The sequence below is a fragment of the Sorghum bicolor genome, chromosome 9, assembly GCF_000003195.3.
Source record: "Sorghum bicolor cultivar BTx623 chromosome 9, Sorghum_bicolor_NCBIv3, whole genome shotgun sequence".
Classification (NCBI taxonomy): Eukaryota; Viridiplantae; Streptophyta; class Magnoliopsida; order Poales; family Poaceae; genus Sorghum; species Sorghum bicolor.
Window position 1 is genome coordinate 54,606,864 of NC_012878.2, and position 12,838 is coordinate 54,619,701.

Genomic DNA, 12,838 nt, shown 5'->3' on the forward strand with positions numbered 1-12,838 from the left:
CTGGTGTGTGCTGGGGGGTCTCTCTCATGCATGCATGGCGGATTGGCAGTGGCAGCAGGGGTGGCTTTAGCTCACGGCCGGGGTCGATCTGTGGGTGTTATGTTGCAGTGAATCAGTAATCGTGCATGCATGCATGCAGCTAGCCGTCCCAATGGAGCAGAGCATGGGCACCAAGAAGGATGTTCCGGCTTGACTTTTCTTCGTGGACAACAACAGACTGCTAAAAGAAGTATCCACCCAGGAAACCCTCTCGGTAATAGTTCAGCCGTTTAACACTGGGGTAATCCCAGGAAACCCTCTCGGTAAAGTAGTTCATCCGTTTAACACTGGGGTAATCCTTTTTCACAGCACGTGCTCTTTCTGTCCCAGAATAAATGATGTTATGAGATAAGTACAGGTCAAACTTTCTTAATTCTGAATCTATAGAAAATATATGAAATACTTATACCACCAAATAAATTTATTATGATAGTAGATTTCATGATAATAATTATGTAATGCTAATATTAATACTGTTTCCATAGTTGGTCAAAATTTAAAAAAAATACTGATTTTTTGGAAAGCGAGAATGACTTCTATTTGGGACAGAGGCAGTACCTTCTCTGTCTCCTTTTAAATGTTCGTGTTATATTTGTCTTTTAAATTTTCTGAAGTTTGGCTAACTTTACAAAAAAAATATTGGCAATATTTATATCTCTAAATAATTTTATTTAAAAAATTTAGTATTCTTCTAATGATACTAATTATGAATTATAAATATTATTATTTTCTTGTAGATATGTATTTAGTTAGAGTTGGCTACAGTTAACTTTTTGGAAAATAAGAGCAACAGTTAACAAGGAACGAACAGAGTACATACAAGGGGTCGACTATCGTCCTCGCAAAAAAAGGAATAATAGAGTATATACAAGGGGGTCAACTCTCTTTTTCTCAATCACACAAAAGTTTTTCACGTTTTTATATTAAGAAAGGGAATTTTGTTTGCTGCGTAGGTAACCTCACCACTTTTCCTATATCTCAAGTTTCTATTTTTTTTGTTTTGTTGTTCAAAAAACATGCAATTTTATTATTGTTTGGCTGTAAAAAATAATGTAAACTGTCTCTTTTGAGTTGTCCTTTTAGTTGTACTAGTTGTTTGTAAGATTGCTGTCTAAAAATTTAGGCACTGAAATATAACAACCCTCTAATTTCACATATGGTCATCCAAACTATTCTTTATTTCTGCTGATTAAACACAGCAAATCATGAGACTAACAGTGGTGGTTGCATACTTTCAAGCGCACGCTGCACTGAAGTCTTGGCAAGTGTTGAAATATGTGTTTTCAGGGAAAAAAAGAATTTTGCTATTTATCTGTTGACATTTTATTTCTATACATTTGGTCGTGCTTCGAATTTGTGATACAACTGTCTATTGTCTACTAGATCTCATTTATAAAAAAAATCTAACAAATTTGACCACATAAAATCTATCGACAAATAACTAAGACTTCCAAAAAAATAATGTCGTTACTCGAAAGTGCAAAAACGCAAGAAGATATTCTTCCATTGAGAACTTGATGAATTTGTAACCTCTGCTTGCTCCCCGGCCCTATTGGAGTCCTAAGTTTTCGCAGAAAGAGAAAAAAAGAAGAAGAGGAAAATGGTGAGGGGATCTACCTAGATTATGGTCATGATGGTTGTTGCGGTCTTCCGCTTTTGGTTCACCCGGATTATGTGTGATCTTACAAAAGGATAAAAAGTCATTCATGGGTGGTCCTGCCGCTGGTAATTGGATGCCCAAAAGAAGCATGGTCCCTGCCCTATATGGAGTAGCCTCCTAGGTTCTGGTGCTCAAGGACATGCAAAGCCTCGTCGTATATATGCCGGGTACAAAAACATTGGGAAAGACATTGTATGTGCCCAGCGCCTGCCGCCCGTTATTATCGAACTTATTGTGTGATGGTAGTATCATGAGATATCATGAAATAATGTGATACATGGGTACGGTGTGCATAATATGGGTTGAGAACTCCATGAGAGCGATATGTGTGTCTTCATGCTCAAATACTCCATCCATTTCGATTTATGGGATGAGAACTCCATGAGAGCGATATATGCACAAACTTTATTTATTATGTATCTAGACATATCGAATATTTGGGGACACTTGAGACATATCGAGGGTGGTAGTATATATGTATATATTGTCATCTGAGACGATTATTTCTTCTAGTTTTTTTTTCTCTTTTTAGAGCTCGCTAGCTCAGGGCCGGTTTGAATTTTGTTTCCTCTGGGAAATTAGATGTGCGGTTCAAACGACGACTGATATATAGGTAGGAGTATTATCAACCATTATTATTCAATTTTTTCAACAGAGTTATTTATGAGCTGACATACATCAAGGTTTTTTTTTTTTTGCACTGGAGTATTTGATTAGTCGTCGTCAGCAATAATGAAGCTACCTCTAGTAATCGCTGCAAAGTAATCGCTGACAAGTTTGAATTGCTTCAGAGGAAGAAAAAAAAAGACCACGTACACGCGTGCGTGCATTTTTGAAGGTGTGGCGCGGCTGTATACGCGCGTGCAGCTCACGACCGCCGACCCGTCCTGCACTTCTCACCGTCCGTGTGCCCAGACAGACGATATGGAGTCACCGCGCGGCGGTCACCATCTGTGGTGTGGACGGTAACACGTACTACGCCGCAGCTTATCACACACGAGGAGCACGACAGGGTGAAAGGACAGGGACCCGAGAAAGCGACGACGCCAGCTGATCATTTAGTTGGTGCAAGCAAGCACCACACAAGTCCATTCCTCACACAACTCACAAGTAGTGCTTGCTCCCATCATCATCATCACTACACAACACACTACAAACACACCACCAGGAAGCAGCAGCTAGAGCTAGAGTAGTAGATAGATAGATAGCCGGCGGCCAAAACCACCTCTCCCTTTCCTCTCCTCTCCTCCCTCTCGATCTCGCCTTCTCCAGCTAACACAGCTTTCTAGGGCTTACACCGGCCGCCGCAGTCCCGAGCCGGCCGGTCGTCGATCCACATCACCATTATTCCATCTCCTGATATCGATCGAGCTCCTCCCTCCCTCCGGGCTGAGGCGCCGGACGAATTCCGGCGCGTCGAGCTCGCTCGCTTATATTAGCGCCGGCGCGGCGGCAGCCGGGGCCATATCTATAGCCGGAGGGGGCCATATGGTGGAAGCTATTTGATCTCTGATCTGAGCTGAGCTGGGGAAGGAAGTGTGTCGTCGCCGGTAATTTGATGATGCTTGTAAGTGGTTCTTAATGGATCTATACATACATGCTCCCCGGATTTTGAGTGCTTCTCTCTCTCATCCCCCAGCTGTTGCTTGTTTTTACATTTCACAATTTTCTCTGAGAAAAAACTTTACATTTCACACTAGTGCATATACGCCACACGCTCCCTTGTTTTTATATGTGGAGTGCTTGTCTTAAGAATTGGGGAACGTAATTGTTTTTTCTTTTTAGTATATACATGCTAAGCTTTGCTTCCCCACCTTCAGAAGAAGGAATTGAAAGACACACTGGAACACAAAGATACAGTTCAATCTGATTTTTCGTGGGCGCCTTCTAATTTTGTTCCCCATCCCCATTCTCCAACCGGTTTCAAATTTCCTCCAGCATTTCTTGTTAATCTTGGATAGGATTTATACTGTATGACAGTTTGATTCTGACACACTGCTCTATCCAAATCCAATGCAAGGAGCTCATAAATTAACTGAATCCTTTTATCACAGTTCTAAAGTTAATCTTTTCTTAACCAATAGCATCATATTAATTCATTTTTTTCCTATTATACATCACCTTGAAATTAATTTACATTGACTGCTGGCGTTTTTTGGAAGAAGATTCAAGTTAACTGCTGCCTGTAGAGTATGCAAAATTAAAGCATAAAGAGAGCTACAGTCCACTATCCACCGAAGTTCATGCATGTTTCAGTGCCATATCTTTCCGTGATTCCTGTCTGTGTACCGAATAAGGCTGCTCGTTTACCAGTGGACAACAGTGGCCAGATCGATCCATCCACATGCTGCTCACCACCACGCACTGTGATCGATGCGCCATCGATCGATCTCATTTCATGCATGCCAAATTAATTTCACCTGCAGTAGTCTGCACTGTCTGGTTCAGTTCTGAATTATTATCTGATATGATGATCTGTGTTATTTTACTAGGTGTGATCATGAGCGGTGGCTAGCTTAATAAAGAGATGATAAGCGGCAATCTCACCAATGAAGAGCTGGGGGCCGGGTGCACCAAGGCCGAGGGGCCGACCGCGGGCTCCGGCGCCGGCGCCGTCGTCGCAAAGAGTCCCGTGCTGTCGAGCTCCCGGCACTGGCCGCCGTCGACGGAGTCGAGGATCGTGCGCGTGTCGCGGGTCTTCGGCGGCAAGGACCGGCACAGCAAGGTGAGGACGGTCAAGGGGCTGCGCGACCGGCGCGTGCGGCTGTCCGTGCCGACGGCGATCCAGCTCTACGACCTCCAGGACCGGCTGGGCCTCAGCCAGCCGAGCAAGGTGGTGGACTGGCTGCTGGACGCCGCGCAGCACGAGATCGACAAGCTGCCTCCGCTCCAGTTCCCGCCGCAAGCGCAGGACCTCGTCGCCCATCTGCCGCCGTCCATGGTGGCGCCCTTCTCCAACGTTGCAGCTGCGGCCGACCGGGCCGCCGCCGCGAACGCGTCCGCGGCGGCGATGGCCGACGGCGACAAACGCCACTGCCACGGCGGCGGCATCAAAGGGCTCATGGGCCTCAACAATTCCATCGGCCTTGTCAACGCCACCATGCCGCTGGCTCACGGCTTGTACTACACGCCCGCGGGTGAGTCTTGGACGACCAATGGCAATAATGCCGCCGTCCATGATCATCAGGTGAGCCACCACGGCACTTCGCCTCAGACGACGGTGGCTCACCACTCGCCGTTCTCATCTCTGCTGTCTCTTGCTGCTCCGGGGCCTCAGCTCGTCTTCTACTCGCCGGAAGGCGGCGGCTTCGCCATGAAAGAAGCCGCCGATCATCAGTTCCCTGTAGATAGCCTCGAACATTCTCAAGGCCAGCTCTCACTGAGCTCAGCAAGAAGCTTCCTTCACCCCGGCAACCAGGGATGATTAGGTCACTGATCTCTACTGCTCCAAGAAGGTACGTAGAACAATAAAGCTTGGTGTAGTGGTAATCAAGTACTCGTTTGAAGGTTCCATAAAGCTCTTGTGTAACTGCAGTTTTGAGATTTTGGTATCATCAATTAGAGGAGGCTCTAGCGTAGAGAGAGCTGCTAGCATGCATAGTAATTCAGGTTATTTTTGCAGGACATGCAAGGCAATTCGTTGCTTCTTTTTTATACAAGGAAGTAACCGGTCATATGGGGTGTGATGTGGTGTGTGTGTGTGTGTGTGTTGGTAATGTAATAACAATTTATAATTCGCTCTTGAATTTCTGCTTACCTAGATTGTGTTCCTTTTGTGGACATTGCCTTCATATATACTCGAGAGCAATCCATACCGATATTTTGAGGTGTTTTTATTGTTGTTGTTTTTTAACTTGTATTTTGGAGAAAGCCTTCATGCTTTCCTTTCTCTAGTTTTGTCAGGGTTAATATCTGTTTTTTTCAAAAAAAAAACTGATTATTGGCATTGCCTTGTAGATTACATTGCCAATAATAATAGGAAAAAGTCCATATTACTCCCTCCAAGTTTGATCTATGTCTAAATAACCCCTTAAACTAACAATTGGTTCAATTTACTCCCTCCAACTATTTGAGTTGGTCCAACTAACATCTTAAAAAGTTTTTTTCTTTTTTGTTTCTCTATGCACAAATTATATTTTAGTATCAAAATTTGTGAGGTGATAGAGGACATTGTATTTTGTGTTAGAAAAATGCACTATGATTTTTCAATATTATTCTTTATATGATATTCTGTCTCTAGTGTTAATTTATTGTTAAATTTCCTAAGCTATAAAAAATTTGGTAAAAAGTTAAGATATATTTTTTCTAAAATAACTTATGATGTTCTCTATAATATCACAAAAGTTGATATTAAAACTCAACTAATACGTGAAAAAACAGAAATAATAAATCATGTTAAGGGGTAAATTAGACCAACTGAAATAGTTGGAGGTAGTAAATTAAACCAAATGTAAGCATAGGAGGTAATCTAGACATATGCCAAACTTGAGATGAGTAATTTGGACTTTTTCCATAATAATATAGCCATAAGTTATCATTGCCTATATATACATATATACACATAGGAATAGTCGCTGCCATAGCATCCATAATTTCCTAAGTGGAGTCACAATACGTAGTTTAGTTAACTAGACAATTTTAAAATTTTCTTGTTATAAGTTGTGTGATTTTATTTAATCCAACACTTTTTTCAACACAATCTTAGAAATATATTGCGTATGATCCCTGTTTTGTACACATTTCTAATTAAGGAGTAAGGACTACTGTTTGAACTGAGGATTAGTTTTGGGGGAATATTCTCTATATTTTTGCAATATTATTTCAATTCATCAAAGTGGCCACTGAGCAAATAAAATCTTAATTTTGGCTATATTTGAGATAGCTCATCCATATCACCTGGCCCTTCCAAAAACTGAAGAAATTGAAAACCATTAACAGCAAATTGAGGGCATGGTTCACATCCGTGAATTTGTTACTAGACTATCTAGGCACCACACTGATTAACACACTTTTGAAACTCTAAGTTTTTTTTAGATTATACAGTACAACACAAACGAAAACTCTGCGTAGTTTAGTTTGTTTTCTTTTATTAATGTGAGAACATATCACTAATTATAATATAGTTTCCTACCTTGTTTGTGAAACTGTTTGAACCAAGGCGCTTCAGTGATAGTCACTGGAAAAACATCGTGGTTGAAAATATGTCACGACTCACTATATCACAGTTAACAATACTAATGCACTTCAAGGTTTGCACAATTTGATTGGAATGGCATCACAAAACAAAATGATTACTCCTCTTGGTATACAAAATCCTAATACAAAAACATGTACTAGATTGAGGTTTTCCAAGGTGACAAGGTATCGAGTTAGCTAATTTATTAATACCTCACAGATGCGGACATTTAGTTTCCTCATATTTATTTGCACACAGTTTTATGGGTGATTCATGTGTTCGAGTTGGTTGTTACCTTCAAACCATACCAAGAAACATATATATATACTCTTTCTATATCAAATCAAATCAACTTATAGAGTTGTACTAAATCAAACTAATTTAAGTTTAACTATAGAAAAAGGTGTACCAATATTTATGACACAAAATTAGTATCATTAGATGCATTGTGAAATATATTTTCTTTGTTTGCATTGTGAAATGATACCAGCGCAGGGCCAACAAATATAATGCCTTCTGCTGTCATGCATTAAGGCCAGAACTGTCAGCACAATGTAAAACAGCTCTCGCTCTCACCGGCTTGCGTGCAGGTGCTGTGCAACCACGTCATTTAGGGGCAAACTTTGACAGCAGAAACATGGCACGATCAGGAACGCGTTCAGTGGCTGCGTGATCGATCTACAGCTAGCTAGAAGTGACACACATGTATATGCGGTAGCTTTTGCAGTCCATATATATACACACAGTAGCATGCATATGTACATGCGCAGTCCATTAAAAGGATCGACAGCATGCATGAGCTGAGCTAAAGCTCAATCACACACACACACACACCTCTATCTGAATTCGGTAGTGGATAGATGAAGATCATGAGTTGCTTTGCAGCATGGACAAACCGTAGTCTGTAGATAGATACCCCAGCAGGCCCCAGGCACCAGGTGCGGTACGGTCGCCGGCAAAAGAGAAAAGACTGTACTCGAATGCAAATAGTAACTGCAAAGTGCTAGTGAGACGATGACGACCACTTAAAGTGAGGTCGCTCTTTTTCACCACTAGCAAGCACTAGCAGAGATCGAGCTGCAAACTAAACTCATTAACCGCGCTTCATTAGTTTATTTACTCCATTACAATCACTCGTGCAGCTAGCAGTCTTGGTAGTAGCACGCTCAAATCATCATCATCAGCCCTGCTGTTGCCACAGCTTTAATTCCTAGCCAGCAGGAAATTGTCGAATTGAGAAGAGAGAGCACTGCAGCAGTCACCTAGCCAGGACAAAATAGACTGAATCGAACGGTTTTATAGCCTGCTGCTATCTGCTCTTGACACACACGACGTCAAGACAGACAGGCGTGTGTCGAGTCGAGTTCGTCGTGGTGCGCTGGAACGGAAAGACATTGACATTGCACGCGTCAGTGTCACCATGACGACCACCGATTGATGATTGATTGATCGATCGATGCACATACTGACAACTGAGGCCTGATGGCCTGCTGGCCGCATGCCGGGCGCTGCCGCGCGGGCCGGGCGGGGGGCGCCTGATGATGATGATGAGCAATGCACACTCACTGCTCCTGGCAAGGGAGTGTCTCGCCATTAGGTCAGTCTCAATGCATAATTTTTTGGCACAGTTATCAAGACTATAAACTAGTTAACCGAGCCATAAGAGTTTTATGGAGATGAAACTCCTCTCATCTGATGAAACTCCTTCATTTAATGATCCTGCCAAGTCAGCAATTTTGCTTATGTGACATTCTATTTAATGTGCATGACACTCTTAGAGCAATGTCAATAATAGAGCCAAGTGCTTGGCTATAAGCCAAATAATTAGAGCCAAGTTATACAATAAGTTGTCTCCTACTTGTCTCTAAAACACATTCTCTTTCTTCTTTCTTCTCACAATATTTGCTTTTTGGGCCCACTACTACCTATGCATCCGTGCCCAGCTTGGTGCTTAACTTTTGGAAACAGTGCATATTAGTTTCATGGGGATGAAACTCTCTCTACTCCCATGAAACTCTTATCATCTCTCTCTTCATTAATATAGCGCCACATCAGCATATTTAATGTGCATGAAACTCTAATGAAACCCCATTGAGACTGGCCTAAGAGCCAAGCTATCATCTCTCTCCTCTGTTCTCTCCTCCACATCAGCATTAGCTTGGCTATAAACCCATTATTATACCTGCTCTTATGAAACATGCATTGAGACGGGTCTAATTACTATCGAGTAGATTAGCGTTAGTGCGCCGGCACCCCTGTTAACAACGACCTACCTTAATTGGCTACCTTGGCCCAGCGCTGATGAGGCGAGGTCGTCCCCCAGTATATATAATGCATGGTGGGCCGGGTGAGCTAAAGCAAGCTAAAACCATAGCATCTCCTCCGCCTGCGCATCATATCTGCGTTGCATGCATAGCCCTGTAGCAGCTACATACTGCCACTAGCTGGATAGCTAGGGTTTGCATGTACGTATGCTGATGCTGTTCATCAGTGCGCGGCTGATGCAGGAGAAGTGCTGTGCTAGCTGTGTGCCGTCGTCGTCAACTTTTGCCCTGGAGCCTGGAGGCCCAGTGCACATACATATGATTATGCACATGCTGGTCCCTGCTGGATGGCTAGCTGCAGTCGTCCTAAGCCATTGGCGATGCTACAGCGCCTCTCCTTCGGTCCTTCCTTCCGTCCTGCGCATATAGTCCACCGTTCCAGCTTGTTTGCTAGCACATTTGTTTATTCGAAGCAGCCATGCATGCAGCAAGCTACAGGATTTGCCTTCTTTGCCGAGAGCCGAGAACCCTCGTCAAAGGGCTCAAAAGCTCTCGGCAAAGAGCTCTCGGCAAAGCAGCTCTCTGCAAAGAATTCTTTGCCGAGGGCCAGAAACGCCCACGGCGCCGTCGATGAACGTCAATGTTGACGTCCAGGGACGAAGCTAGAAAATATTTTAGAAGAGGCTGAACAAAATTGCTACATCAACTTAACTTTACTATTATCTTTCACAATGAAAAAATATATTAACTTAAAGTAGTCTTATATTAATTCACAAAATATATCTAAAAATAAAGATATCAGCCCACCCTACGTTATAAATTTGTGTCTAAAATTAGAAGAAAAACATTAGGAGCTCCATTGAATCAGCAGCGATAGGAGGGGCTAGAGCCCCCCTAGCCCCACTGCTAGCTACGTCCCTGTTGACGTCGTCTTTGCCGAGAGCCTGGCTGGACTTTTTATTTTTTTAGAACCAGTTTTTGCCGAGAGCCTGGCTGGCTCGCTCTCGGCAAAGACATTTTTTTATTTTTTAAAAAAATCTTTGTCGAGAGCCTGGCTGGCTGGCTCTCGGCAAAGGGGATTTTTGCCGAGAGCCAGCCAGCCAGGCTCTCGGCAAAGCTGTAGTTCTTGTGAACAGCAGCTTTCTACCTTTGCCGAGTGCCAGCTATCCAGGCTCTCGGCAAAACTGGGCCCTCGGCAAAGCTCTCGTTTCCTGTAGTATATTGCATGCCGAATGGAAGTCATGTGCTACATATATATACTTCAGCTATATATATCGATTGATTGGTTGTTAACTGAATTCATTAAGGCCTTGTTTAGATCTAAAAAGGTTTTAGATTTTCGTAAAAAAAAAGTTTTTAGATTTTGATACAAGAACTCTTGCGAACTATAAACAAGGTCTCTGGATATCGGATGCGGACACCACATGCGCCCGGCATGCGATGTGCTACTGGTACCTATATGATAGTTTGTTTGAAACTCCATAGTTCCTCCGATCGATCCCTACGATATTTTTGGCACGCTCGCCATCTGAAGCAGCTTTGCTTTGCTTTGCGCGGCGAACGGCGTGGCCGCGTGGCACAGGTGCACGCACAGCTCGATTAGGGTATCTCCAACAGGACCCATTTGGGAACCCAAATTTAAAATGGGTCTCCAACACAATATCTATAGCCTCCAACAGAGTACCCATACAGAAGACCTATTTTGGATATCAGGAAAGGTATAACCCAAATTTGGGTATCCTCTCTTCTCGAGACCCATTTGCAGAGAGTGTTGTCTTTTAGGTCTTGTTGTTAGACTATCTCCAACAATTGTTACCCAAAATACAATACTCATTTGTCCTTTGGGTAGCGCTACAGGTAAAAGGTTTCATACCTATTTTTAGTCTTCTCCAACAACAAGATCTAAAAGACAACACTCTCTGCAAATAGGTCTCAAGGAGAGAGGATACCCAAATTTGGGTTATGCCTCTCCTGATACCCAAAATAGGTTTTCTGTATGGGTACTCTGTTGGAGGCTATAGGTATTGTGTTGGAGACCCATTTTGGGTTTGGGTTCCCAAATGGGTCTCCTATTGGAGACAGCCTTAGAGAAGACTAAAAATAGGTATGGAACCTTTTACCTGTAGCGCTACCCAAAGGACAAATGGGTCTTGTATTTTGGGTGACGATTGTTGGAGATAGTCTCCTGATTGATTATTCCGGCAGTGGTACAAGCCAAATTAAAGCCGGGCAGCTTTAGGGTCCGTTTAGATGCATCCAAAAAAAAACTAAAAGTTTATAATATTTTCTATTACATCAAATTTTATAATAAATATATAAAGTATTAAATATAAATAAAAAATAACTAATTATACAATTACCTGTAAAATTGTGAGATTAAATCTTTTAAGCATAGTTAATTTATGATTAGATAATGTTTGTCAAACAAAAATGTTATAATGTAAAAAAAATACATCTAAACAAGGCCTTATTAGAAAAAAAAAAAGAAAAAAGAAAGTTAGAGGGAGAGAGAGACCGGTGTTGACTGCCTACTTGCCTAGCTACGGGTAGCTGACGACGACGATTGCGAGTTTTTTTTAAAAAAAAAAGAAAAGAAAAGACGAAGTCGACGCATGCATGCGCCGCACCCGCGCACGGCCGCACACGAAAGATCTCTCGCAGAAGCCGCGCGTCGGCGCGCGCTCTGCGGCAGCGGCACCGACGACGACGTGGACACGATCGAAGAAGCTAAGCTTGGATTGGCCGATTCCCGATTGCATTGGTCGCTCATATATTGGATGCGTCATCAAGGCGCCAATGAATATGCATGCATCTGCCCCCAGCAAGCACAAGTAGCTATAGAGAATTAATGAAGAGAACTCATGCCGGTAAAGTTTGAGGGCACGAATTAGCAAACCACGGTCTTTAAAAAAAAACGCAATATCGCTATCCCGTGTGAAAGACACTTGTGTCAGGGATATTTCCACACGAACAGGAACATGACCCCCTTGTTCCGGTGATTTCAATTTCAAGTCGTTAATTGTTTCATTTTTTTTACTATATGAACTTAGAGCATCTCCAACGGTTTGCCATTCTAGTTTGGCATTTGTGTTATTTGGTAAAAAAGTAAAAATTACTCCTCCAACGGTTTTGCAAATGGGTTTGCCATTTTAGTAAACTTGGCATTTGAGAGGCTCCCCTTGGCATATTTGGGAGTTGGCTTTTGGATTGGCAAATGCTTGCGGCCGGTTTTCCTACGTCAATTCCATGCGCGGCCTGGTCTGTTTGGCGTCGTTTCCTTTGTCGGAGGGAGTCCTCGCGCCAAATAGAGTCCGCGTCGCCATTTGTTTGCCGCGACTCAAAGACGCAGATCGAGTCTGCTACGTCGTCCCTCCCTGAACGTGATTGAAATACGCCGATCGAGTCTGCTACTTCCACCAGGAACGTTATGCATCATAAGGAAGATGAAGGCGACGACGAACACGAACCTACGACTGCGAGCGGCGACGCCTCCGTTCGCTCGAAGGGAAACATGCACGAGGAAACACGCGCGTGTGACAGAAAGACACGCGCAAAGATTTGGCTGGGTCCACTAGGTAATTGCCAAGTCTAAAATGCCAAACCATTGGGATGACCATATTTTTTCCTTTGCATTTGCAATTAGGAGTTGGCAAACAATAACAAATGCCAAACCGAAATTGCCAAACCATTGGAGGTGCT

The 12,838-nt window shown here is 43.0% G+C and overlaps 1 protein-coding gene across 3 annotated transcripts; it reads left to right on the plus strand.

Moving 5' to 3' along the window:
* LOC8080107 (transcription factor PCF8) lies at positions 2,774-5,535 on the plus strand. 3 transcript variants are annotated; one of them, XM_021448429.1, is made up of 3 exons: positions 2,774-3,266; positions 4,192-4,886; positions 4,977-5,535. In XM_021448429.1, the coding sequence occupies exons 2-3, from the start codon at positions 4,227-4,229 to the stop codon at positions 5,121-5,123; spliced, it is 807 nt and encodes a 268-aa protein (XP_021304104.1). In that variant the 5' UTR covers positions 2,774-3,266; positions 4,192-4,226; the 3' UTR covers positions 5,124-5,535. The 3 variants fall into 3 exon arrangements, with proteins under 3 accessions (XP_021304104.1, XP_021304103.1, XP_002440063.1); XM_002440018.2 differs by having other exon boundaries at positions 2,776-3,266; positions 4,192-5,154; positions 5,322-5,535; XM_021448428.1 differs by having other exon boundaries at positions 2,775-3,266; positions 4,192-5,535.

Bases quoted from the DNA above. Each gene is read 5' to 3' on its own strand.
- LOC8080107 (XM_021448428.1), top strand. From the start codon at position 4,227: ATGATAAGCGGCAATCTCACCAATGAAGAGCTGGGGGCCGGGTGCACC.